This window comes from Phyllobates terribilis, unplaced genomic scaffold (genome assembly GCF_046119375.1).
Source record: "Phyllobates terribilis strain yellow unplaced genomic scaffold, ASM4611937v1 Scaffold_12__6_contigs__length_324123572, whole genome shotgun sequence".
NCBI classification, from domain to species: domain Eukaryota; kingdom Metazoa; phylum Chordata; class Amphibia; order Anura; family Dendrobatidae; genus Phyllobates; species Phyllobates terribilis.
In genome coordinates this window covers 306,131,193-306,159,157 of record NW_027362772.1, presented here as the reverse complement: position 1 = coordinate 306,159,157, position 27,965 = coordinate 306,131,193, and the positions used below count along the sequence as shown (strand labels likewise).

Sequence of the window (27,965 nt, the reverse complement as noted above, 5' to 3'; positions counted from 1 at the left end):
TGTGAGAGGTCCGCTTGGAGTTGCCATGGTGACCCGGAAGTGGCGGTTTTCGGCGGCGGTGGCGGTGGCGGAGAGATGAGGCGGGAGCAGCGCCGGCGGCTGGGCGTCCTGTGCCTGCTGCTCCTGGCGGCCTTCGTGGTCCTCAGGTAACACGGCTGCCTCTGCTGGGGGTTGTGCTCCGGGCAGTGACAGCAACAACCCCCATCATCAGTCTCCCCACAGGCTCCGGGCAGTGACAGCAACAACCCCCATCATCAGTCTCCCCACAGGCAGTTATGGGGGTCGCAGGAGGCTTTAACCCCTTCATGACCAGTGTGTTTTAGTTGTTTTTTTTTCCCTCCTTTTCTGGAAATTGTGCGGTGATAATGACTCGGATTCTCCAGGTCAGGGCGACTACGGCGACACCAAACTTGTGGGGTTTTAAAGGTGGGGGGGGGGGGCATTTTTATTTTTTTTAATTTATAAAAAAAAAAAAAAAAATTCCTCCTTTTGTCCCCGTAACTTTCTTTGCGGAGCTGAGGTTCTTAGTGATAGGACGGCGTGTAGACTATAGACAGGACCCCCCACCAATCATCTGGAGCTATACGGTTAATCCCCCACAATTTAGGAATTTAGGTTGCCAAATCTGAACTGCTCCTTTTAAATGGTCACTGTCGTCATGACAACCTGCTCCACTGATGTGTTTTGGATTGTTGCTTGCTGTCAGTGAATGTCAATATATGAAAAACCTGTGCAGAACGTGTATTTCTCACAGCTGAGGGTTTGTTACAGTTGTAGTAATGCCGTGCTTGCTGCTCAGTGCATCGGGGACAGAAGACTCCACTCTGGTAGGCGCCCTTCGTCTTGTCAGGTGGTGGGCGCGTCCTCTCTGTTGTTAGTGACATATTGAGCGAGGAGCGCCCGCTCCGGTCACCTGAATTCAGCTCCTCCCCAGATGCGAAGATTCTTGTTAAAACTAATATCAATCCATCCAATCACCGCTGACACGAACAGGACTGGCGGGATCATTTCCGTACGGCTTTTTGTCTGCATTGTGGAGATTTGCAGCGTGAGATTTCCTGCCCCGCCGCCCACCTGTGCAGAAATCAGTGTCCTCTTTCCCTGCACATTTTGTGTTTATGCCGATGTGTAAACAGAGACCTACAGAGCAGAATGGATCCGGCAGTTCGGTCATTCCCAATTTATTCCCCTGATTAGCGGCTGTTACACTGCATGAAAACATGTAATCTAATGTGACCTCACTGGCGGCAGTCCGGTGACCTCACTGGCGGCAGTCCGGTGACCAGTGTACTGTATGTCTTGAATGAGGGTTTATATGTTCTATGAACCCAAATGGATTATGTGGCAGAGAATTGTCCGGACTGGATACAATTGTACCAAACCCTCAGCTGTGAGCAAGACTAAATCAGGACTGTAAGCAGAAAAGTGCTTCTTGACTGACCGCAATCAGAGATCTTGTAATCAGGAATTGATTGGTTGTTTTGGATGACACATGCTCCTGTATCATGGATGAGCCCTCCAGTCCTCCGATATTAGATGATATTGTCTTGTTTAACCCCTTGTGGTGGAGGTTGGATTTTGTGCTGGGCTGGGTCCTTGTATGGGGGAGAGGCTGCCTGTCCTCTGTCCTATGACCCTTCCTGTCACCCCCCCCCCCCCATTATCGCTGTGACCTGTGATCTGTTCCTGCCGGATGCTCTCTGCACCAAAGTGTCATGTAATCCCATGCAAATGTCGCAGGCGGAATTTGCATCTGGTCGATGGTGCAATAGATTTACTCATAGGGCCCCTAAAAGGAGATCTCTAGGATCATAGCCCCACAGACCACCACAGAGACGCAGAGCCACCATGGCCCGTATGCTGCCCGCCCCGATCACGCCGCCCTTTGTTAAAGAAAAAGGTAATTTTTGATATGCTGCAAAATTCACAAGCCGCTTGCACGATTTTGAGGAATTTAGTGCAAAAAACAACAAAAACCACAAGTTCTAAAAAGAAAAGTTACTTAAAAAAAAAGTTCTCTCTGTGGTTTGTTATAAATTATTTCATGGTTGTTTTGCTCCTGGGGGTCTGTGGCATATTGGAAGGTCTGCCTGCGGCCGGCTGCCCGGTGTCACTGTGTTTGTATCCCCACATGCTGCGTATTTTCTCCAGTGCGCGGTGTGGGCTCTGCTGCATCCGTCATCCTTCTCCGCAGAGCGCCCTCCCGGGGGGACACCGGCTGCTGCTTCCACCAGAGACGTTCTCACACCTGCTACCTCCATAATTACATCCCCGGGAATAAGCGTTTTCCCTTCACCCAAGACAGCACAACCTGAGCGAGGATCCGCTCATCCAGTACAGTAAACCCACTGAAATAAAAGGCCGGCACCTCTCCCCTAAATCAGTTTGGTTTTGAGACCTTGGGAGACCTCAAGATGATAGAAGGTCCCAGGCCTGACCCAGTGGCTGGAAGAGCGGTTTACCTGGCCGTGGCACCAGTGTGCTGGGTCCCGGAGGCGTCACCACAGGGCTTGAATGCTGGTGCTGTAGGCGAGCGGCGGAGGCTCCAGGATGATCTCTGTCCGTCATGCCTGCTTGGGTCTGTGCACAGCACGCCACAAGATGGTGCATCCTGACGATGAGCGCGCCAAGTGAAGGGGAACTGGCAGTAGAGGGTTTTGGTCCTCCGAGCCAGCTCAGTTATGCATACAGCCCACGATGATGATGAGCGTGCCGAGTGAAGTGGACTGGACGTGCCACAAGATGACGTGTCCTGATGAATAGTGTGCCGAGTGACCTGAACCGAAAGTGATATCTTCGCTTCCAGTGGAGGCAGAGAGAAGGCTGTGCGGGACGCCTCATTTGAAAATGAGAGTGGACTGCGGTAAGAGCATTCATGCTCCAGCCCTCCCCAACATTACATGGAGAAACCGAACCACGGCAGCAGCAGCGGCAAAGCAGACGCATCAGTAGCAGGCGCAGCAGCGGCAAAGCAGACGCATCAGTAGCAGGCGCAGCAGCGGCAAAGCAGACGCATCAGTAGCAGGCGCAGCAGCGGCAAAGCAGACGCATCAGTAGCAGGCGCAGCAGCGGCAAAGCAGACGCATCAGTAGCAGGCGCAGCAGCGGCAAAGCAGACGCATCAGTAGCAGGCGCAGCAGCGGCAAAGCAGACGCATCAGTAGCAGGCGCAGCAGTAGCAGGCGCAGCAGCGGCAAAGCAGGCGCAGCAGTAGCAGGCGCAGCAGCGGCAAAGCAGGCGCAGCAGTAGCAGGCGCAGCAGCGGCAAAGCAGGCGTAGCAGGTGCAGCAGCGACCTAGCAGGCGCAGCAGTAGCAGACGCAGCAGCGACCTAGCAGGCGCAGCAGTAGCAGACGCAGCAGCGACCTAGCAGGCGCAGCAGCGACCTAGCAGGCGCAGCAGTAGCAGGTGCAGCAGCGACCTAGCAGGCGCAGCAGTAGCAGGCGCAGCAGCGACCTAGCAGGCGCAGCAGTAGCAGGCGCAGCAGCGGCAAAGCAGGCGCAGCAGTAGCAGGTGCAGCAGCGACCTAGCAGGCGCATCAGTAGCAGGCGCAGCAGCGACCTAGCAGGCGCAGCAGTAGCAGGCGCAGCAGTAGCAGGCGCAGCAGCGACCTAGCAGGCGCAGCAGTAGCAGGCGCAGCAGCGACCTAGCAGGCCAGCAGTAGCAGGCGCAGCAGCGGCATAGCAGGCGCATCAGTAGCAGGCGCAGCAGCAGTAGCAGGCGCAGCAGCGGCAAAGCAGACGCAGCAGTAGCAGGCGCAGCAGCGACCTAGCAGGCGCAGCAGTAGCAGGCGCAGCAGCGACCTAGCAGGCCAGCAGTAGCAGGCGCATCAGTAGCAGGCGCATCAGTAGCAGGCGCAGAAGTAGCAGGCGCAGCAGCGACCTAGCAGGCGCAGCAGTAGCAGGCACAGCAGCGGCATAGCAGGCGCATCAGTAGCAGGCGCAGCAGCGACCTAGCAGGCGCAGCAGTAGCAGGCGCAGCAGTGGCATAGCAGGCGCATCAGTAGCAGGCGCAGCAGCGACCTAGCAGGCCAGCAGTAGCAGGCGCAGCAGCGGCATAGCAGGCGCAGCAGTAGCAGGCGCAGCAGCGACCTAGCAGGCGCAGCAGTAGCAGGCGCAGCAGCGGCAAAGCAGGCGCAGCAGTAGCAGGCGCAGCAGCGGCATAGCAGGCGCATCAGTAGCAGGCGCAGCAGCGACCTAGCAGGCCAGCAGTAGCAGGCGCAGCAGCGGCATAGCAGGCGCAGCAGTAGCAGGCGCAGCAGCGGCAAAGCAGGCGCAGCAGTAGCAGGCGCAGCAGCGGCATAGCAGGCGCAGCAGTAGCAGGCGCAGCAGCGGCATAGCAGGCGCATCAGTAGCAGGCGCAGCAGCGACCTAGCAGGCGCAGCAGTAGCAGGCGCAGCAGCGACCTAGCAGGCGCAGCAGTAGCAGGCGCAGCAGCGACCTAGCAGGCCAGCAGTAGCAGGCGCAGCAGTGGCATAGCAGGCGCATCAGTAGCAGGCGCAGCAGCGGCATAGCAGGCGCATCAGTAGCAGGCGCAGCAGCGACCTAGCAGGCGCAGCAGTAGCAGGCGCAGCAGCGACCTAGCAGGCGCAGCAGTAGCAGGCGCAGCAGCAACCTAGCAGGCCAGCAGTAGCAGGCGCAGCAGTGGCATAGCAGGCGCATCAGTAGCAGGCGCAGCAGCGGCATAGCAGGCTCATCCGTAGCAGGCGATGTTTTCACTGTTGTTCACCGGACCAGCACCAGTCTGACTGCTCCATCCATGGGACGACACATGGTGCTAATACAGCACATGGTCTCTGGGAGGCTGCCCTCCGCATCATTACTTGGCTCCTTCGGATGGGGCTAGTCTAGCAATTGAGATGTATCACTCAGGGTGGATGTTTATCCTGAATTCAGAGGGATTACTTTTTTAAATGAAAGTCTGATTCTGTGCCTCGCTGCGCCTCATAGTAAAAGTACTGGTTGCATAACTAGTTAAGGTCTGACAAAACAAAGTTCCGCGACCGTTCACTGCACAGTTGCCAGATTCAGGGGGTTAGTGGCCATCAGATGCTAAATATTAAGACAGCAGGTGATGAGATCCCACCCACCATTACTATGAGACTGAGGGCGGCAGCGTTCCTGGCTGATGCTCGGTGAGATACCTGTTGGACCAGTATTGGATGATGATTGGAGAAGCAGGTGATAGAAGAGCTTCTCCACTCTGACGTAGGAGGCATTAGGTAGCTTTCACACAGCCAGTATGGGTTTGTGCCAAACAAGTGCAGTTTTTTGCTTTCCACAGGTTGCACAGAGGTCATAAACATAAAATCCTGGCCTTTTCCAGGTATTAACTGAACAGAGCAGATCCTGACTACTCATACACGGCTGAGCTAGCCCCAGCGTGATCACACTCAACAGCTGTTGTCCATAGCAACCACTGATACTAGTTCTCTGCACACGTCGCTGTGTAGACTGTGCTCAGGGAAAGTCTCTGGTATGTCTCTCTGTTGAGCTCCAAGACACATCCAGTGTGCTCTGCTTTTCAACAGTCTGGCTAAGATGAGCTTGTATAGAGCCGAGGCCATGCCCTGTCTAGTGTATGGAAGCGAGGATGCGCCCACTGGCCGAGAGTAGTATAACTCATGCATACCTTCCGTTCTGGGGTCTGAAGCCGGCGAATCCCTGCAGCCCACAGTGCACTGGGGGATTCATAAGTCTGCAGTCACACAGAGGGACTGCAGACTTATCGGTTTGGACTGGACAACCCCTTTGAAGGACGTGTACTATCACGATCCAATTCACATGGAACACCAAAGTTTCTGAGACTAGTTCTCAGCATAAAATGAGAAATCAGGCTTTCATTTTTGGGTCTTTCCCTTCAGTTGCCAGTGGGCCCTTAAGGCTTTAGGGAGATTATAGAAGGAAGAAGCATTGGTGATAATTTATCTCAACGATTTCTTGATTATGGGCACATCGTGCAGAGCTCAGCAGAGTTGGGGACAAAATCAAGATTAGAACCTAAGCGTGCTGGTCTTCCCTCGTGCTGGTCTTCCCTCGTCTTCTCATAGACTCACTGAATCAGAGTTGTTGTCTCCCAAGGGACAAGATGTCCTGTCCTGCTAAGTGTCAAAATGATTAAGCCGTCTGGCCACAACCCTAAGGAAGGCAATATCGGCGTTAGATACTCTGACCTCCTACTTTCCAGTACTGCGCGGTTACAGCCGTGAGTTGCAAGGAAAGATGCAGTTCCTCTAACCCAAAGAAGCTCTTGGCAATAAGGCAGTATATGAGAAAGCTCCTTTCATCTATACAAGGTCACCTTGTAAAGGTCTTGTCATACAGTAGGGTAACTGTAGCTTACATAAACCATTAGTGGGGGGAACTCTGCCGAGATCTGTTATGACACTGTCTGATTAGATATTTCGGATGGCGGAGTCTCACCTTTTATCTTTTAAACAGCGCCTCATCTAAAGTGGGAATTTCTGAATCAGTGTCCAACCTGCATTTAACAGCATGGAATCTGAAAGTGAGCTTTGGATCTAGGCCACTTCCAATCCAAAGATGGGATCTGAATCCGGTGGGATCTAACAAGTCTTCGTTTGAACCCATGGATTGGACTTCTTCATACTAAAGACTTTCGTCCTGGTGGCCCTGACTTTGTCAGTCAATCCTCTGCTTACAGATATCCTAGAAGATAGGCAGACTCTGGAACTACGCTATCTTCCTAAGGTGGCTTCCAAGTTCCATGGTAGTTAGAAAGATGTGAACTAGCTTTGGTAAGTCCTGTGATGGGACTAGGGACTGGTTAAGACCTAAGAGTCCTCCCTGGGATTGAATTTAGTATGGGAAGCATTGACCAAAAGTCCCTTTGAGCCTTTGCAGGAGTTCTCCTTTAAGACTCTCACCTTAAATGCAGTGATCCTGGTGGCATTAACAGCAGCAGCTCGTAGAGTCAACGACATTTAGGCTTTAGCAATTAATCCCCCATTTACTCAGAAATTTGAGGATAGAATAGTTTGAAACCCCATCCTTCCGATCTACCAAAAGTGGGCAGGAGATTCCATAGGAGTCAGGAGTTTGTACTTCCCTCCTTTTTTGACTAAGAACCAAAGGGAGGAAGAAATCCAGGAGCTGGACTATAGAAGGACTCTAATTAAATACTTGGAAGCAACTAAAAAAGAGGAGGAAGAGCCAATCATTGTTTGTTTCTTTCCAGGGGGACCAGGGAAGGGTTTAAACTCTCGAGGGGCACCTTAAGTGAGGTATGTTAGGGTCGCTTATTATGCTAGTAATGTGTCCGTTCCAGAAGGATAACCTGTCATTCCACTGGAGCAATCGTGTCCTCTTGGGCAGGGAAGGTGGAGGTGTCCATTCAGCAGATGTGTAAAGCAGCAATTTGGTCCTCTCCTTCTACAGACACTACAAGCTGCACTTATCCTCCTCAGCAGGCGGTGGTCCTTCCCTAAGGTGGATTGTTATTCTCTATAAATCTCTCAGGTGGTGCTATCACTGGGGAAGGGAAAAAAAGGGAAAAAAAGTTACTCGTCGGTAATGGGATTTTCCAGAGCCCTTGACAGCCCCCTTACATCCCCCCCCTGTCACCGGTTTTGGGTGCCCTATCTAAGTTAAATGATTGGTTTTAAGAGTGTGGGGATAATTTTGTGCCTGTATGTGCCTATTACTGTTTAGGGGTCCTCTCATGCTCTGTAACCCATCTGATGCGGGGCAGGATGCCAGCCTTTTATTTCAGTGGGTTTCCTATCCTGGGTGGGCGACTCCTCTATCAGGTGTGCTTTCATGGGTGAAGGGAAAATTTCATAACCGGTGAGTAACTTAGATTTTTTTTTTACCTTGAGATTGCGTCACTCTTTAATATCACCCCTTGAGAAAGGAGCTGATATTGCACAGGTGCCATTATCTCTCCCCACCGTGACACTTCATGGTGTCTACTTCTGTTTATCCAGAGCCTCCTGCTTCATGAATATGCAAAAGACTTTCTTTACACTGCTATACACTCTTTATTCCACCTGCTGTGGAACTACAACTCCCAGCATGCCTGGACAGGCTACAGCTGGGGCGCTGAAGGTTGCTGACCGCTTTGCTAGGTGATCGGTGGTATATGAACACTACAACCCCCGCCATCCCTTCCTCCCTGGGTTTAGGGATGGTACAGATCAGTCTGTCCCTTTGTCTTCCTTCCCATCTTCAGGGACCACGCTCGTTATACCCACAGATCCTGCTCTCTGCGTGGAAATGTATTAATGACAGGAAACCATATATATGTCTCCTGTATACGGCGTCCCTGGGTACAAGTCACAATAGAAGGGGGCAGTGACCGGGCACAGAACCAGGCTGACCCCCGTAATGCTGACTGCCAACCAGGGAGAATGGAGACTGTCACTGACCTGTAATCACCTGTCAGTAGCGGCTGCGGACCCTCTGGACTTAGAGGGCAATTACATAAACTATTCATATTTATCTCCACACCTCCCTGGACTGCGTGCCCCTTCTTCCCCCGCCCCCATCACTGCTCGTTGGGTCCCGCCCCCCCCACTCCTGACATTGCGTGTCGGGTCCCCTCCTCCTCCCCCACGCTCCCGTCAGTACGTGTCGGCTCCCCTTCTCTCCCCCCCCTTCTCTCCCATCAGTGCGCGTCGGCTCCCCTTCTCTCCCCCCCCCTTCTCTCCCATCAGTGCGCGTCGGGTCCCTTTCTCTCCCCCCGCTCCAGTCAGTGCGCGTCGGGTCCCCTTCTCCTCCTCCCCTGCTCCCGCCAGTGCACGTCGGGTCCCCTTCTCTACCCCCCGCCCCCGCCAACAATGCGCTTCAGGTCCCCTTCTGTCCCCCCCCCCGCTCCCTTTAGTCTTTAGTGCGCGTCAGGTCCACTTCCCCCCCCCCCTCGCTCCCGTCAGTGCGCGTCGGGTCCCCTTCTCTCCCCCCCTTCCCTCCCCGCTCCCCTCAGTGTGTGACGGCTCCCCTTCTCTCCCCCCCCCCCCGCTCCCCTCAGTGTGTGACGGCTCCCCTTCTCTCCCCCCCCCCCCGCTCCCGTCAGTGCGCGTCGGGTCCCCTTCTCTCTCCCCCCCCCGCTCCCGTCAGTGCGCGTCGGGTCCCCTTCTCCCCCCCCCCCCCACTCCCGTCAGTGTGCGTCGGGTCCCCCGCTCCCGTCAGTGCGCATCGGGTCCCCTTCTCCCTCCCCCGCTCTCGTCAGTGTGCACGTCGGCTCCCCTCCCTCCCCCCCTGCTCCCATCAGTGCGTGTGGGGTCCCCTCCGCTCCCGTCAGTGCGCGTCGGGTCCCCTCCCCCCCCCTCACTCCCGTCAGTGCGTGTGGGGTCCCCCCCCCCCCCCTCCGCTCTCGTCAGTGCGCGTCGGGTCCCCTTCTTCTCCCCCCCCCCCCCACTCCCGTCAGTGTGCGTCTGGTCCCCCGCTCCCGTCAGTGCGCATCGGGTCCCCTTCTCCCTCCCCCGCTCTCGTCAGTGTGCACGTCGGCTCCCCCCCCCCCCCGCTCCCGTCAGTGCGTGTGGGGTCCCCTCCGCTCCCGTCAGTGCGCGTCGGGTCCCCCCCCCCCACTCCCGTCAGTGCGTGTGGGGTCCCCTCCCGTCCCCTCCGCTCCCGTCAGTGCGCGTCGGGTCCCCTTCTCCCCCCCCCCACTCCCGTCAGTGCGCGTCTGGTACCCTGATCCCGTCAGTGCGCTTCGGGTCCCCTTCTCACCCCCCACTCTCGTCAGTACATCAGTCCCCGCCAGCCTGCGATCTGTGGCCCCCCGGAGAGGCATGTAATGTGTTTATACGTCGTACTCTGTAATTTGGATATTTTCTCGCTAATAATGGTGCTTACGCTCGGCCGCTGCGCACAAGTCTCCCCTCCTCCAGTATTAGTCTGCCTCTCTTCCAGCCCTCATGCTTCACAGCTGATGCTTTGTTGCACTTGAATCCCGGCTCAGCACTGCTTTCTCTAGCCGTTCTATGAAGCGGATCTTTCCACTGGAAATGTCAATATTCGCGCTGCTGGTCACCGCCTATCACCACCAGGGACGGCAGCGCTGGGAAATCGCCTGTACGGTTGACCTCGTGACTGGAGGGGTTAATATTGAACATTAAACCGCAACGTAAAAGACTTCTGGCCAACGCTGGAGACCAGACAGAAGCTTTATGTGATGGTGTCCGGGTGCTGAGACCCCACCGGTGGCCAAAACAAAGGCGGCTCTGATGTCTATGTATTAGGCTCATAGCCGGTGAGGAGCGCCGTGCTCCGCTATCTCCGGCAGGCCCATAGTCGGTGAGGAGCGCCGTGCTCCGCTATCTCCGGCAGGCCCATAGTCAGTGAGGGGCGCCGTGCTCCCCTATCTCCGGCAGGCCCATAGTCAGTGACGGGCACCGTGCTCCGCTATCTCTGGCAGGCCCATAGTCAGTGAGGGGCGCCGTGCTCCCCTATCTCTGGCAGGCCCATAGTCAGTGAGGGGCGCCGTGCTCTGCTATCTCCGGCAGGCCCATAGTCAGTGAGGGGCGCCGTGCTCCGCTATCTCCGGCAGGCCCATAGTCGGTGAGGGGCGCCGTGCTCCGCTATCTCCGGCAGGCCCATAGTCGGTGAGGGGCGCCGTGCTCTGCTATCTCCGGCAGGCCCATAGTCAGTGAGGAGCGCCGTGCTCCGCTATCTCCGGCAGGCCCATAGTCGGTGAGGGGCGCCGTGCTCTGCTATCTCCGGCAGGCCCATAGTCAGTGAGGAGCGCCGTGCTCCGCTATCTCCGGCAGGCCCATAGTCGGTGAGGGGCGCCGTGCTCTGCTATCTCCGGCAGGCCCATAGTCGGTGAGGGGCGCCGTGCTCTGCTATCTCCGGCAGGCCCATAGTCAGTGAGGAGCGCCGTGCTCCGCTATCTCCGGCAGGCCCATAGTCAGTGAGGAGCGCCGTGCTCCGCTATCTCCGGCACGCCCATAGTCAGTGAGGGGCGCCGTGCTCTGCTATCTCCGGCAGGCCCATAGTCAGTGAGGGGCGCCGTGCTCCGCTATCTCCGGCATGCCCATAGTCCGTGAGGGGCGCCGTGCTCTGCTATCTCCGGCAGGCCCATAGTCAGTGAGGGGCGCCGTGCTCTGCTATCTCCGGCAGGCCCATAGTCAGTGAGGGGCGCCGTGCTCTGCTATCTCCGGCAGGCCCATAGTCAGTGAGGGGCGCTTTGCTCTGCTATCTCCGGCAGGCCCATAGTCAGTGAGGGGCGCCGTGCTCTGCTATCTCCGGCAGGCCCATAGTCAGTGAGGGGCGCCGTGCTCCCCTATCTCCGGCACGCCCATTGTTACTGATTTTGCCTCTGATTAACCTGTTAATGTCTGGGAGGCCATAGACGCCTTGGACATTGACTTCCAAGATAAGAAATGAGTTGAATAGTGCAGAGTCCTTGGCGGTGCAGATTGTGTGCGCTCGGTGCAGGCCGGGGGCGTCTCCGCTTACAGTAAGGTGACATACTGTACTGTATATGGGGCAGTGATGTGTCCAGAGCGCTGATTCGTGTACAGGGGAGCAGTGTGGTTCCCAGCAGCACAGAGTATTTCCAGTAACGCTGTGCTCGCCCGCAGGCCGTACCTCCAGGACTCCTTCTCCTTCAGGATGTGGAGCCACCATAAGGGTCTGCGGGCAGAGAATGGGCAGTTCCTGCTGGAGGGCGAGCCGCTGAGGATTCTGGGAGGGTCTATGCACTATTTCCGGACCCCCAGAGAATACTGGAAGGATCGGATGATGAAGATGAAGGCCTGCGGGCTGAACACGCTCACAACGTACGTACCACATGGCGGCATATGGGGAACGCAGCCAATGACAGGCTAGCACGGTGTCACATGGTCATCAGTCCTCCTCTCCGTTCACTTTTTTGGAAGTTTGGTCTCCGATCTGATACGAATTCTGGTCCAGATTCTGTCTGTGACCTATGAACTTATGGCCCCCGTACACATGAAGGTGACCAGCCGGGCTGCCCAACCATCTGGTGTACGGTGACCCCCCAACTCCCCAGAGAAGGAGCCTTCATGTGTATGGGGGGAGTGAGGAGACCACGGACCGCTGCTGAGGGATAGGGGCATCTTTAGCTCCCACAATGCACTGCTGTGTGATACCACTCCTGTATCTCTTGTGATGTATCCGATCAGTAACCGAACCCTTTATGTGCCCTAGGTACGTGTCCTGGAACCTGCACGAGCCGCAGAGGGGCAAGTTTGACTTCTCTGGAAATCTGGACCTCAGGTAATGTCACATCCGCAGCCGTCTACCTCCCGTCTCATCTGTGTACAGTCTATTGTACTCTGTTATCAGCCATTAATGCATGAACCGAGGAGACAGTGAGGCCAATCCTGCCAATATCGGGGGATCAGACAACAGTCTAATGTGTATGGGGGTCTCCGGACTTTTCTCATATATCGCCTCCCCCTCGCTGGTCTCCTCCGCTTTCCTCCTCCTGTACAGGTCAACGTTCCTCTCCTGTAGCAGTGACACAGGAGGCGCAGAGGTCTCACCCGTCCCTCCCTACAGCCATCACAGGAGGCTCGGACTAGACGCACCTCTGGAGCCGGAGGAGAAGCCGAGGACACCAGCAGGGGGCGACACATGAGAAGCGTCCAGTCGCTCGTCGGTCACTTTACGAATCGACCAGAATTTCTGATTTTCCTCCTCCGCTTCTGATCTCCACATATTAGTCATATAATGGCTCGTTGCAGTGACTCAATATCGTCATCTCCTCTGCCCCCTACAGGTCATATTTGGACACAGCAGCTGAGGTGGGATTATGGGTGATTTTACGTCCGGGACCCTATATCTGTTCAGAATGGGATCTCGGGGGGCTGCCGAGGTGAGTTCACGCGCAGAGATCAGCTGCGACGCTGAGTATCCGACAGCCATGTGTCTGCCCCCGGAGAAGGCCGGACCCCCAGGGCAGCCAAGTGCTCGAGGTGATATCACCACAGGACCAGATATTGAGATGGAAGCAGGAGAGACTTTAGGGCTCTGGGGACGTCCAGTCGTTTCTTCTCGGGGCAGAACAATCTGAGCCAGGACCCCCAGAGTTTGTAAATGAGATTCCCGGTGTTCAGGTCCCGGTGCAAGGTCCGGTAACGCTCACTGTCTGTGTCTCCCAGCTGGTTACTACAGGACAAGGACATGCAGCTGCGGACCACCTACAAGGGCTTCGCTGAGGCCACCGAGGCTTACTTCGATCATCTGCTTCCCAGGGTGGTCCGACATCAGGTGGGTGCACATTCATCATATTGACGGCTCTGGGATAAGGGAGCCGCTTTCCTTCTGGTGACTGGTATTGGGGTACGCTCCCCCGGGACATGTCCTCCGCACAATTTCCCGATGCAGATTTTGCGGTCGGAAATTCTGCAGCACATCTCACTTTTTGCTGCGGATCTCGGTTTTGTGCAATCTCATCCACTATGCTGCTATCGTAATACACAGCGAATTTTCCACCCATAAAATCCACTGCATATAAATCCACTGCTTATACATCCTGTGTGCGCCGACCCTTACACCTTACACTTCCCTCTGAAGAATTTTCTCCTCCAGGCCGGGGGTCGGCACTGGCTAGTTTGGGGGCCAAATCGATGAATCGTCATCATTCAGCTCCCTCCTATGTCTGTACATCAGCTGTGATGAAGAAGGGGGCTGGCTTGGCCATTAACATCAGCAGCCAGCCCCCTTCACACACCTTTCTGATGATGTATGTATGGATCGGCAGTATACGGTTGTAGTATTTTCCATGATGGGGTCCGTTCATGTCTCTCGATTATCAGAGCAGGGGGACGGGGCTTATTCACATCATGTCCCCCCCCCCCCCCCACTGTTCAATCCTAAATCTGCCCAGGATGGAAGAGACGGGATATTTTATATGAATTGTAAATGTAAACCGCGTCTCTGCCTCCGCAGTACACCAGAGGAGGCCCGATAATCGCGGTGCAGGTGGAGAACGAGTACGGTTCGTACGCCAAGGACGCCAACTACATGGAGTTCATAAAGACGGTGAGTGCGGCGTCCTACTGTCATGGCGTCCAGCCTCTCCGTCAACGCCATCATCTGTGACCTTTAATCCCTTCTGCATTTTCAAAATCCCCGATTGCTGTCAGTGTATCAGACTCCAGCCCCGATCTCAGCTGAGAAGTAGCACAAGTGTCCAGTGTGGAGAAAGCGCTGATGGTTTGCTGCAATGTGTCAGGCAGATTTATATAGGAATCCACAAGAAAAGTTTATTAGAAAGTTGTAGAACTTTTTGCTTGGGAGGACGAGATAATGACGAAAGCAGCTTTACTTACCTGCTGAATCCCTTCCTGCCGCTCCGGTCTTCATGTACGTCACCTCAGCAATGATCTGCCACACGTGACCGCTGCAGCCGAGCCCTGACCGCTGCAGCCGAGCCCTCGCCCGCTGCTCTTACACCCGACGGCGGTATTTAATAGGCAGTAACTGCGGCGTACGTCCATTCTGTCGCCCATCGTGTGGCCGGGGATCGTCACTTTTACATTACACTGTAAGATTACAGCATTGCAGTGTATTGTGAATAAGTGATCAATTCTTCCAGGGGGATTAATAAAAAAAAAAAAATAAAGAATATATTTAGTATCACCACATGCATAATTGTCCAAACTAATTAAACGGCGAATGTCACCATTCCAGATTCACTGTTCTTCGTAACTCTGCCTCCTCCTAAAAAAAAAAAGATCAGAATACGGACCCCGAAATGGTATCCGTAAAAACGACAGCGCAAAAGAAGTCCCTCACATAGCTCTGGGAAAATAAAAAAGTTATAGCTCTAAAAATATGATGAAATACTCTATAAACTTGGTTTTATAAGCGGACTCACCCGTAGAACAAAATGTACAAAGGGACAAACAAAGTTACCAGGTTATTGTAACTGCGAGGTGAACGCCGTAAAGCAACGCCCAATAAACAAACAGTATAATATAGATATTTTAACAACGGTCTTGTGGCCGTAGGGAAGGTAAAATGCAAAAGTTACAGCACTTAGTAGTCAGAAAAAAATAAAAAATGGCCGCATCTCCAAGAGGTAAAGTAGCCGGGTGGAGCACTGAATTGTCTTATTGTTTTGCTTTTTTTCCTCATTTCTTTTATGTGCATATGAAGTTGGGAATTAATAACGATTATAATAAATAATAACTTCCCAGCCCCATATGCACATAATAATTTTATACTTTTACAAGCATTCAATATGGCGACATCCATTCGTTTTCAGTAAATATCAGGGTTCTCCTTAATATGCACATTGTCGCTGCAGGCTCTGCTACGCCGCGGCATTGTGGAAACGTTACTGACCTCCGACAATAAGGATGGGATCAGCTCGGGCAGTATGGAAGGAGGTAGGAGGGGACGTCTAGATTTTACTTTTTACTCCTAATGGCGACTTTGGTTTGCAATAAATTCCCCCGTTACCTTGATGGTGCAGATGTATTTCTCCTTTTTATAACTTTTGCTTTTCTCTTGCACAGTCCTGGCCACCATCAATTTCCAGAAGATTGAGCCTGTCCTCTTCACCTATCTGGAGTCCATCCAGGTAACGCACTCGTGTCGGGCGCTTCCTACTGAACGCAGGTGGAAAATGTACAAGTGGTCGGCAAACATTGCAGCACATGAGTACACAGGGATGACGACAGCTCCGCCGGCCGACCAGAGATCGTATCCGCAGTTCTGCTATATACCTGCTGGCGTTTAGCCCGTGCTTGCGCTATCAGCCGTATTATGACCACAAGCCCTGACTATCAGCGTCGCGTATAGTTGTGGTCGGCCTGGACTTACAGCAGTAATATGGCCATCACATTCCCATGAGTTAACTCTTGCACACTTTGTCTCCTGACGCGTCTCTCTTAGTAAATACTTGCAGAGGCATCTTATCTCAGGACTTTGCTTTCCTCTGTTATTACTCCTGGAAATGTCGGGAGAAAGATTGAAACCAGGGTGTTACCATTCCCCTTGTCAATATGGAAAATGGTCGCACTCTTGTTTGTTCATTCATTTCCAGGAGGAGTAATGGAGGAACTGCACAAGACATCATTGTGCTGGTAAAAACAGGGCAAATAGCAGATTGTCCTGCCACTCCAGACAATACTAATGTCTATCGAACCCTAAGACGAGGAGACTCGCTACCTCCTCCCCACAGATGTAGGGTCGCCTCGGTGAGTGTAATGACGGCTCTCTCGCCCTTACAGGGTAACAAGCCGGTGATGGTGATGGAGTATTGGACCGGGTGGTTTGACTACTGGGGAGGAGATCATCACGTCTTTGATGTTGACCGTGAGTAGCGATTCTGTGATCGTTGGTCCATTTACAGAGGTCCGAGTCCGTTCAGTACAAGTTCTGTCTTTCCAGAGATGGTTTCCACCGTGTCCGACGTGCTGACTAAAGGGGCCTCCATTAACCTCTACATGTTTCATGGCGGCACCAACTTTGGATTCATGAACGGAGCGCTGCACTTCCACGAATACCGCGCCGATGTCACCAGTTACGGTGAGGACGAAGTGCTGGAGGGACGGCGATCCCGGAGGGTGGGACGCCATCTATCACACTTACTAGGGCTCTGTGTTACCTTCATGAACATTTAGTTCTCCCCAAAATCCCCGGCTCCCTACACTCCGGACCGCTCCCCCACAGTCATTATCAAACATGGACAGGAGCGCGGCACTGATATCAGGGGAGAAGTTGCATGGGATTAAGAAGTCCTTCTGAATACGATCAGTGATAATTGTGCATAAAGGGTTAATCCCCGATAGGAGACCACATTATATGGCGCTATGTTATATGATATGTTATTAATGCCTCTTCTGTCCAGATTACGACGCTCCGCTGACCGAGGCCGGAGATTACACCTCCAAGTACTTCAAACTGCGGGAATTGTTCAGCAAACAGTATAGTAAGTAAGGCCTCCCTCCTGCCATGTTGGGGGGAGTAGTTCTACCTGGCGCTACATTAATACATAGAAGATAGCTGTCGGCCAAACACTCGGCAAAGACAATCCGCTGCCGGACCCTTCAGTCTCCCTTCCGTCCCATCCTCCCTCTGTGCCCTCATTCCTTTGGACCCTTTGTCCTATCAGCTCACTTTCCCCTCTGCCTCCTTCAATCCTCCTTCCAGATCCCTCCTCTGTCCCCTCTGCCTCCCTCACTCCTCAGTCCGAACCCCTCCCCCATCTCCTCTGTCTCACTCACTCCACCGGACCCCTCCTCCGTCCCCTCTGCCTCCCCCACTCCTCCGTTCGGACACCTCCTCCATCCCCTCTGTCTTCCCTGACCTCTCCTGTGTCCCTTCTGCCTCCGTCCCCTGACCTCTCCTCTGTCCCTTCTGCCTCCGTCCCCTGACCTCTCCTCTGTCCCTTCTGCCTCCGTCCCCTGACCTCTCCTCTGTCCCTTCTGCCTCCGTCCCCTGACCTCTCCTCTGTCCCTTCTGCCTCCGTCCCCTGACCTCTCCTCTGTCCCTTCTGCCTCCGTCCCCTGACCTCTCCTCTGTCCCTTCTGCCTCCGTCCCCTGACCTCTCCTCTGTCCCTTCTGCCTCCGTCCCCTGACCTCTCCTCTGTCCCTTCTGCCTCCGTCCCCTGACCTCTCCTCTGTCCCTTCTGCCTCCGTCCCCTGACCTCGCCTCTGTCCCTTCTGCCTCCGTCCCCTGACCTCGCCTCTGTCCCTTCTGCCTCCGTCCCCTGACCTCGCCTCTGTCCCTTCTGCCTCCGTCCCCTGACCTCGCCTCTGTCCCTTCTGCCTCCGTCCCCTGACCTCGCCTCTGTCCCTTCTGCCTCCGTCCCCTGACCTCTCCTCTGTCCCTTCTGCCTCCGTCCCCTGACCTCTCCTTTGTCCCTTCTGCCTCCGTCCCCTGACCTCTCCTCTGTCCCTTCTGCCTCCGTCCCCTGACCTCGCCTCTGTCCCTTCTGCCTCCGTCCCCTGACCTCGCCTCTGTCCCTTCTGCCTCCGTCCCCTGACCTCGCCTCTGTCCCTTCTGCCTCCGTCCCCTGACCTCGCCTCTGTCCCTTCTGCCTCCGTCCCCTGACCTCGCCTCTGTCCCTTCTACCTCCGTCCCCTGACCTCGCCTCTGTCCCTTCTGCCTCCGTCCCCTGACCTCGCCTCTGTCCCTTCTGCCTCCGTCCCCTGACCTCGCCTCTGTCCCTTCTGCCTCCGTCCCCTGACCTCGCCTCTGTCCCTTCTGCCTCCGTCCCCTGACCTCGCCTCTGTCCCTTCTGCCTCCGTCTCCTGACCTCTCCTCTGTCCCCTCTGCCTCCGTCCTCTCTGCCCCCTTCCCTGACGTCTCCCCTTTGCCCCCCTCCCTGACCTCTCCCCTGTCCCCTCTGCCTCCTCTGTCCCCCTCCCTGACCTCTCCTCCAACCTCTCTGCCTCCCCCACTCCTCCGTCCTCTCTGCCTCCCTCCCTGACCTCTCCCCTGTCCCCTCTGCCTCCTCCTTCCCCTCTGTCCCCCTCCCTGACCTCTCTGCCTCCCCTACTCCTCCGTCCCCTCTGCCTCCGTCACCCCTCCTCCGTCCAGACCCCTCCTCAATCTCCCCCTCGCTACCCTCACCCGCTCTCCTCTGGAGGTGGCTCATCTTCCTGGGGAACAATATTAATCGGATGTTTGAATCCACACTGCCCACTTTTGATCTGCTGGGGAAATTCTGGGACCCCCACACATCGGACAGTCATCTTTTCCCCCAGAGATTGGCAGGTTTGGCCGCCATAGTTGCATGTTCCTGTAGTTGTGGCGCAATCTATAGAATAGAGTAACGACCTCGGATGTCATCTTTGGGGTATAACTCGCAAGTTGGGGTCCCATAGTCTCTGTCCTCTCACCATTAACAATGAAGACTGTAATATATATTTTTTTCCTCGCAGCCGCACCTCTGCCTCCGCCGCCGGCTCTGATCACGAAGTCCACATATGGGGCCGTGACTCTGAAGCGCAGCCTGTCCTTGTGGGACTCGTTACATCTGATCGGAGAGGTAGGAGATCTGTGCGGCCCGGCACACAGGATATATATATATACTCCACCCGCTGGGGTCGTCCGTTATATATACCCAGGATGTGACGGTAGAGGAGACGCCGCCCCGGTGCGGACTTATGTTTCCTGGCACGGTGTGGTCTGATCCTGCTGACTTAAGCGGCTCCTCTCCCTCGGCTCCTGGATTCTATAGATGGTGATGTTGGAGCTGTGTACACAAAACGGTGGACAGTTTATAGCACAAGATATAACCCGGTGACTTCTGTATCTGCAGCCGTATAAATCTGAGCTCCCAGTGAACATGGAGAACCTGCCGGTGAACGAAGGAAACGGCCAGTCCTACGGCTACACCCTGTACGAGACCGTCATATACGGCGGCGGAAAGTTCCAGACTAGAGGAAATGTCCGTGACCGTGCTCAGGTGACGACTCACTTCACATTTTAACCCCTTAAAGAGATTTCTGGTATCGTAAAAAGTTTTGTTTTGAGGCGCAGTTCACAGTAAAATACTAACTCCACTGTGCTTTACTCATCCTCCCCGGGTCCAGCACTGAATGTCTGGGGCTGCCACTGTCTCTGTTATTGATAACGATGTGATTATGTCACAGCAACAGCGCTGCTGCCAATCATTCAGCTCAGCGGCTTGTGCCATTTACAAGGGCTCAGCTCAGTGATTGGACTGGTGTCTCGGCCGCTCTGGCTTCTTGGCAGCGTTCCTGCACCATCTAGTGGTCGTCCTGTGCATATTCAGTGTGACAGGTCCCTCTTGGTTTTGCAGGTTTTTGTCAGCGGTCAGTCGGTGGGATTTGTGGATTATAAGAACACGGAGCTGGACATCGCGGAGGTCCCGGTAAGTCTGCGTCCGTCACGTCTGTGTGTGTGTACAGGACCAGAGGTGTGTACGACAGCCGCAGCGCACCGACAGCCCCTACCCCTGTTTCAGCCTCTCAAGCATATAGTACGGCATCATGGCCGATTCTCCGCTGCGGCCACAATGGCTGCACAATGCTGCAGGAATACTGAGGTATTACTGGATATTGCACGGCCATTGTCCTCCGCGTGCACGGCTGGGATCTTCCTTGTGCTGCAGAGAGTGAACCCAGAGGTGTGAGCCGAGTGTTTCCATTCAGTGACTGCAAACACCGTGTATGGTGACCAATGGCGGCACAGTCCTATAGGTAATACCGCTGAATATGGAAGCCCGGCCCTACAAGCCATGGTGCCATACTAACGAGCAATGGCCACGGTGGGGTGTCCGCCTCTGCTTGCCGTCAGTGAATGGCACCATTCCTCTTGAGCAGTTGGAGCCGGTGTGACGGAAGTCGCAGAGTTTTATATATATAACATCATGAGAACTAATTCTGATCTCACTTCTGCTCCAGGGCTACAGAAAGCTGCGAATATTAGTAGAAAACTGCGGACGAGTCAATTACGGAGTCAGAATAAATGATCAGCGCAAAGGTATCTAAGGAAGAAGCAGCGTACGGCTGTCTGGGGGACTACAGGTCCCTGTAGTTCTAGAGGTCATCCCTGTACATGCATCATCTGGATATGAACAACTCTGCCCATCATTTCATCTACTGATAACTCCCATCCTCTGTCTACCTGTAGTCACCCCCTGGGGGGCACTCCCTGCTCACACTTGTTATTAAAGGGGTTTAAAGTCATCAGGATTGGTGACAGCCCGGCTCCTGACCGATCCGTGATTAAAGGGACTGCGGAGCATCGGCGGTGGCACAGCGCCTACATGTTATACCCACCCCGTTCCCCTAGGCCCAAAGGTCCCTGCAGGAGCAGAGTGAGGGCGCAGCCGCCATCTGACGGTCCGGCATTAATCTTCTTCCTCGTCTCTCCTTTTGCTCGCCATTCTCAGGTCTTGTTGGTGACGTTTTTCTGCGAGATGTTCCCCTGAGGAATTATAAGATCTACAGTCTGGATATGAACTCGACCTTCATCAGCAGGTGAGAGCGGTGACCGCCCGTGCCATACATGGACCCCGCGCTCTGCTTTTATCCCATTCCCTGTTTCCAAGTGCTGGAGCCGCCTTTTCTAGGACCAATATGGCGGCTGCAGTGGCGGGTAAACGGCAGGGATGATTACCCGCCACTGGGTCAGTGGATGGTTCTGAATTTCCACTGGGCTGCCCATCCCAGAGAAATTAATAGCATAAAATCCAGATACATGATGGCTGGAGGTACATCAACGCCTATAGGCGGTAGTGTGCCACTACAGCAGCATAACTCCAAAATGCATGTGAAAGCAAGAGGCAACTGGAGCTTTATAAATGCAAGTAGAAAAGTTCTTTATTGAATACATATTTAAATCATAAAGAGTCATATAAAGTACATTAAAATGCGATGTGCTCAGAACAGAAGCAGACACCCCGACCAGTATCCAGCCCAGGGAAGAAGAAATACTACAATGCAAAGCAGTAGTAAGACACTTACCCAGAGGCTGGAAACCCCCCAATGGAATGGAAAGGTGCTGTTTAGAGCTTCCCAACGCGCGTTTCGCGTTGACCGTGCGTTGCTTTTTCAAGGGAAGGTACTAAAATCGCCCCTCCAGGACCTTTAAGTAACCGAGGCAAACGGTCACATGAATTGTCACGTGACCGGTAACAGGCCAATGGCGCTGCTTGGAGTGGCGCATGCGCGTCCGGCAGGCGACGCCCACCCGCCGCACTCCCAGCAGTCAAGCCCGTGGGGTGCTCGCACCGCAGCCAGCCAGCAAAGCCAGCTGGCGCAGTGCACGCGCGGGCATAGAGACACCGACAGGCGGCAGGGGGACGCGACCGCAGGAGGCGCATGCGCTCCACAGCGCCACCAATGGTAAACAAAAACATTATCCATAAAATATAATTGCACTGACAGTGCATAACCGGAACAAAAACCCCATTTATATTAAAAGTGGAACAAATAAATAGAAAGAAATACAAAATAAGAGCATCAATTCTTGATTTGTTCCACAGAACGGGGAGAAAATAGGTATCAATCTTGAAGAATGGTTTATGAACCCCCTCAAAGTCGATCATCCCGGAGGTGATCTACAGTGTGAGAGGGAATACTGGGTTGCTTGTAAAGACCAATAATCGGAGACAAAAAAGGTCCTAAATGAAAGAGATTAAAAATATTAATCAACAGAAACCCTCATAAAAAAACAATACATAAAATGGGGCGATAACACAAAGAAAACGGACCCCAAAACCACAGATAATAACGAAAAAGGGAGAAAAATAGAATACAAACCAAAAGAAAAAATGCAAGATATGTAAGTAAGGAAAGGGAAGAGAAAAACAGGGGGACAGGAGAAGGGAAATAACATAAAAATGGTCAATTTGGTAAAGGACTCTCGGTGTCTCTATGCCCGCGCGTGCACTGCGCCAGCCGGCTTTGCTGGCTGGCTGCGGTGCGAGCACCCCACGGGCTTGACTGCCGGGAGTGCGGCGGGTGGGCGTCGCCTGCCGGACGCGCATGCGCCACTCCAAGCAGCGCCATTGGCCTGTTACCGGTTACGTGACAATTCATGTGACCGGTTGCCTCGATTACTTAAAGGTCCTGGAGGGGCGATTTTAGTACCTTCCCTTGAAAAAGTAACGCGCGTTGGGAAGCTCTAAACAGCACCTTTTCATTCCATTGGGGGGTTTCCAGCCTCTGGGTAAGTGTCTTACTACAAGTCCAATTTTGCTTACACCCTTGGCACCACACTTTTTGAGGGTCACTATTTTTTGCTCCTTAGCTCTGGCCATCTGTGGGGCATTATAGCAGCATTGACTGCCCCTCTTCATAGACTTCATTCAAAAAGTTTTTTCTGTGCTAGCTTGTTATGTGTGGACTTGCAGACTTTAAAACTTTTATACTGCTTTGCATTGTAATATTTCTACTTCCCTGGGCTGGATACTCGTCGGGGTGTCTGCTTCTGGTCTGAGCACATAGCATTTTAATGTACTTTATACGACTCTTTATGATTTTAAATATGGATTCAATAAAGAACTTTTCTACTTGCATTTATAAAGCTCCAGTTGCCTCTTGCTTTCCCAACCCAGAGAAAGCGGCACCGGTATATGGAAGCTGCCGTGGATCTACAGACTGGCACTAGCATACAGTCGCATGTAAAAGTTTTTGCACCCCCTGGTCAAAATTCCTGTTTTTGTGAACAGTTAAGCAAGTTGAAGATGAAATGATCTAAAAGGCCTAAAGTTACAGATGACACATTTCCTTTGTATTTTGTACCAAGGTTTCAGACCTTAATTAGCCTGTTAGGGTATGTGCCCATGATGAGGAGCTGCTGCGGCTCTGACGCTACAGAGCAGCCACACGGCTTCCCCCCTCATTATGCAAATGAGTGGCTGCGATTTTTTTTTTTTTTTCTATAAGAAGATAGTAAATCTTTTAAGTTGCTCTTTCCTCAGTTCGAAATGTATTTAAGAAATGGAAGTTACCAGGAACAGTGGAGGTCAAGATAAGGTCTGGAAGACCAAGCAGAATTTCAATGAGAGCTGCTCGTAGGATTGCTAGAGAGGCAAATCACAACCCCCACTTGACTGCAAAAGACCTTTACAAAGATTTAGCAGACTCTGGAGTTGTGGTACATTGTTCTACTGTTCAGAGACACCTGCACAAATATGGCCTTCATGGAAGAGTCATCAGTAGTGATGAGCGAGCGTGTTCTGCTAACGTTTTCGGCGAGCACGTTCGGGTGCTCGCCGAGTATTTTGGCGCGCTCGGCGTTTCATTCATTGTCGCTGCGCCTGCAAGTGACACTTGCAGGCGCAGCAATAATGAATAAAACGCCAAGCACACCAAAATACTCGGCGAGCACCCGAACGTGCTCGCCGAAAAGGTTAGCAGAACACGCTCGCTCATCACTACTGATGACTCTTCCATGAAAGCCATATTTGTGCAAAGCTGAAGATGAAAAGAGGATGGCTTCTACAAATGGAGAATGATCCTAAACACAGGTCAAAATCCACAATAGACCTCAAAAGGCGCAAGCTGAAGGTTTTACAATGGCCCTCACAGTCCCCTGATCTGAACATCATTGAAAATGATGCAAGACGCCCCGGGAATCTCACAGAACTGGAAGAATTCTCCAAGAAAGAACGGATGAAAATCCCTCAAACAAGAATTGAAAGGCTCTTGTCTGGCTACAAAAAGTGTTTACAAGTTATGCAAAAGGGGGCGCTATTAGGTGCTAACCACGCAGGGTGCACAAACTTTCACATTGGTCCATTTCCCTTTTTGTAATTTTTAAAATGTAAAATATGAAAATTATTATTTTATTTTTTTTTGCCTAAAATACAAAGGAAATGTGTCATCTTTACCTTTTAGGCCTTTTACAGATCATTTAATCTTCAACTTGCTTAAAGGGGTATTCCCATCTCAAGGATCCTATCCCAATATGTAGTAGGTGTAATGATAATATTAGCAAATGCCTCCAATTAGAAATGTAGTATAGTTTTTCTAATTTGCTAGGTCTCTTTACTCATGTGCAGCCATTGCAGGACTTTAGGTATCCAACGGTTACGACCACTGATATAGTGATAGTTAGCTAGTTGCTAGTGGTCGTAACCATGGATACCTAAGGTCCCACAGTGACTGCACATGAGGAAAGAGACCTAGCAAATCAGAAGAACTGTACTACATTTCTAATTGGAGGTATTTGCTAATATTATTATCATTAGGATCTTGGAGATGGGAATACCCCTTGAACTATTCACAATAACAGTGATTTTCACCAGGGGTGCCCAGACTTTTACATTCCGCTTTATGGAAACTGCGGCGTGGCTTTACGGCAGGGCACCGGGCGCAGGGTCTGTGCCGCTCTATGGGGGTATTGCAGCTGGATCGCAGGGCAGGTCCACACTACATGGTGTCACCTTCTCCCTTTGTTTTGTACAAGTCTGGACGACATCCAGTGGTCGGATGTGAGCGAGGAGAAGACGGGTCCGGTGTTCTGCCAGGGAGCGCTGCAGGTGAACTACGCCCCGGGGGACACCTTCCTGTCTATGAAGGTAAATCTGTGAATTATCTGCAGGGGTCAGTAACTCCCCTGATCCCCAGAACACGGTGCAAAGGTGACAAGGGGGTCCTGAAATCTGACCCACTGAGATGTGGCCTTTATTATTTGGTGGTTGGGTCCAGCACTCAGCGGTGTGACCGGGCCGGGCTCCAATATACATGATCATTCTACCGCTATACAATAATTCAGTGCACAGGACGGATATGCATCAGTCTCCGGCTACGTGCGTCCCCCTCGTGTCTGCTCTCCTATATGCATAGATTTTCTGACCCGATGTGACCTCCGTCCTGTCCTCCCCATTCTTGTATGTTCTGACCCGAGCACTCGTCTGCTTTGTTCTCTGTTGCAGGGATGGAAGAAAGGAGTGGTGTTTGTAAATGGGAAGAACCTGGGCCGATACTGGGATTTCGGCCCCCAAGAGACGCTTTATCTACCAGGGTCCTGGCTATGGCTAGGAGTCAATGCAGTGAGTAGCGTCATATTCTCCGGACACCGGTCCCCCCCTCAAAGTCGGGGTCATGGGTTCATGTTACACCTCTACATAGAGTATCTAAGCTCTCGGGGGTCTCAGTCTCCTGGCCCCAGCTGGCTTTTTAAAGCAGTGACCCTCCAGTCTGTGCACTGGGGGCAGGGACAGATGTGAGCGCCTTCCTGTAAATTCCCAGACAGATCACTAGAGAACCCAATGAGGACCCCTAATAAGATTGTCACCCCACCTGTGTTTTGCAGATAACAATGTTTGAAGAACAAGAAGTCGGCAGCTCGTTATATTCTGTGGATTCACCTCATCTAGGAAGGACCCAGTATGTGGATTAACTGGAGCAACTGGTCTTGTACGAGGAGCAACTGGGAAGTAGTGAAAGACAGCCAGTGTGTTCTGTCCGCCCAGCCGACCTCCAGTTCCTCCATCTCTGTCCGTCCAGCCGACCTCCAGTTCCTCCATCTCTGTCCGTCCAGCCGACCTCCAGTCCATCCATCTCTCTGTCCGCTCAGCCGACCTCCAGTCCATCCATCTCTCTGTCCGTCCAGCCGACCTCCAGTCCATCCATCTCTCTGTCCGCCCAGCCGACCTCCAGTCCATCTCTGTCCGTCCAGCCAACCTCCAGTCCATCCATCTCTCTGTCCGTCCATCTCCTCTATACCCCGGACTACGGCAGGTCCGTGGCTTAGTTGTTGCCACACTGGTAAGAAAACTAAATCCCACCCCGCAGGACACGGTCGCTGCCCTCCATGATGTCGTCTTCCTGACAGGTTCCGGTCTGGGGTTCTGATATCACTCAATAAGAAACAGAAGAACAAGAACAATCCAAACTCAGACGTCTTCCTAATATCTGGAACTTTTTTTTCTTTTTTTTTTTTTAAACAGATTTTTTTTTAATAATTTTAAAAGCAAAAAAATCTGCTGCTCTCAGGGTCCAGTGGGTAAAATGTGTGCAATGATTATGTAATATTGTATTTTATAAGTTATTTCTAGATAAAAGGGTCGTATTTAATGATGAACGTTGCGTCGTTTCCAGTCATTTTATAGTAATAAAAAGGGTTTTCCCTTTTTTTTTTTTTAATTTATAAAGTCGCCGAGTTCAATTCTTGGTCAGAAATGAACGTCCCCCGGTAGACAACTCTCATCAGATCCTATCAGTCCACTGCTGTGTTCTGTCGGGGACGTTTTAGAGACCCAGGATCGGTGGGGGTCCCACGAGTGACCACTTTATATGTTGGGTTTTAACCTTTTTAAAGTCAATCAGGTTGAATACTACTAACACCTGAGGGTTTGTTACAGTTGTCCCCATTCTGGGCAATGCAGCACAAATCTCTGTCCTGCCCTGATTGTCTGCTCCAACGTATCAGCCACATGCTGGGGGTTGTAGTCCCTGGAGCGCCGCAGGTTTCAGACCACCGATAATACCCCACACTGCTCCATGATTGCCTCTGGCACTGCCCCCATATCGCAGCCCGGTATCGCCGCAACCCTGAAGATTTGCATTCTGATTATTTCTAGAACCTTTTCATACAATTTGCAGCAAACAAGAAACTTTGCACAAACTTTTTTTCCATTTGAAATATGCATAAAAAAAAAAATAATCTTTTCCAAAAAAAAACTAAATAAATACTTGTCGCATCTGCACAAGGACGGCTGGCAGAAAGGTCTCTCGGTTTTTTTTTTAGGATCAGGAAGAAAATTGATCATTGTAGCCAAAAGGGGGTGCAAGAAATCTAGTAGTGATAGCGCCCTCTGATGGCGGTCACTTATCGGCAAACACTGCGGCTGGTTACTGAGCGAGTAGGATTACTCCATGGTGGACGCTTCGTGCTTCCAACACTAAACGAGGGGCCCCACAGCAAGACCTAGACTGGGACCCCCAGGCCTTGATCAGGACTTCATTAGTACGGTCTCTGCCCTCCACCCGCTGGTTCCAGCCCGGCCAATAGTTGGAATTATTATATCGTTTGCGCTGGTCGTTTTATCAGGATGAAAGGTTTCACGTCTGCATACTGAATCATTTTTTTTTTTTTATTATTTGCTGCAGTAAATTGATATGAGCTTGGAGAATCATTGGTAAATATTACCAAAGCTAGGAAACCGTCAGTAAGGCGATAATCCAGGTAGAAGTGATGAATTCAACCATTTCATGGAATGACCAGCAGATGGCAGCACCTGCAGTAAGGTCAGTGAGCAGCGCCGCTGGTGATGGGGTGGACACGGACGTGGGGGGCTCAGTCTGGAGGACGTCACTGACCAGCGGGAGCACAGAGTGGGACGGGGGGGGGGGGGGGGGGGAGGGGGTCCTGTGCGAGAGGACGCAGCTTCCTCCTTTCTCCGCGTTTGTCTTTCATCACATGTGCTGTGCTTGTAGGAAAATATAACATACACATGGAGTCCTGTGCAAACCGGGGGGCGATCACTGCGGGAGGAGAACTCGTCCTCAAAGTTTCCTTCTTTAGAGGCCCGGGCGGCGATCAGTAATCAGGAATTCTGCCCCTATACGGAGAGAGAATACGGGGGGGAGACGTCAGAAC

The 27,965-nt window shown here is 52.8% G+C and overlaps 2 protein-coding genes across 5 annotated transcripts in view; one reads left to right on the top strand and one right to left on the bottom strand.

The window, feature by feature from the left end:
• Positions 1-26,447, top strand: GLB1L2 (galactosidase beta 1 like 2). 2 transcript variants are annotated; one of them, XM_073657319.1, is made up of 19 exons: positions 1-146; positions 11,539-11,736; positions 12,128-12,196; positions 12,702-12,797; positions 13,084-13,192; positions 13,874-13,966; positions 15,237-15,318; positions 15,448-15,512; positions 16,165-16,249; positions 16,325-16,462; positions 16,785-16,865; positions 18,824-18,930; positions 19,204-19,350; positions 19,708-19,779; positions 20,312-20,390; positions 20,803-20,890; positions 24,828-24,939; positions 25,297-25,413; positions 25,677-26,447. In XM_073657319.1, the coding sequence occupies exons 1-19, from the start codon at positions 76-78 to the stop codon at positions 25,761-25,763; spliced, it is 1,896 nt and encodes a 631-aa protein (XP_073513420.1). In that variant the 5' UTR covers positions 1-75; the 3' UTR covers positions 25,764-26,447. The 2 variants fall into 2 exon arrangements, with proteins under 2 accessions (XP_073513420.1, XP_073513421.1); XM_073657320.1 differs by lacking the exon at positions 1-146 and adding an exon at positions 11,317-11,414.
• B3GAT1 (beta-1,3-glucuronyltransferase 1) overlaps positions 26,283-27,965 on the bottom strand; it is an 80,522-nt gene continuing 78,839 nt past the window's right edge. For all 3 annotated transcript variants that reach the window (XM_073657323.1, XM_073657322.1, XM_073657321.1), the window contains one exon: positions 26,283-27,927. The gene's annotated coding sequence lies outside the window, so the exon portion shown is untranslated. The remainder of the gene's footprint in view (positions 27,928-27,965) is intronic.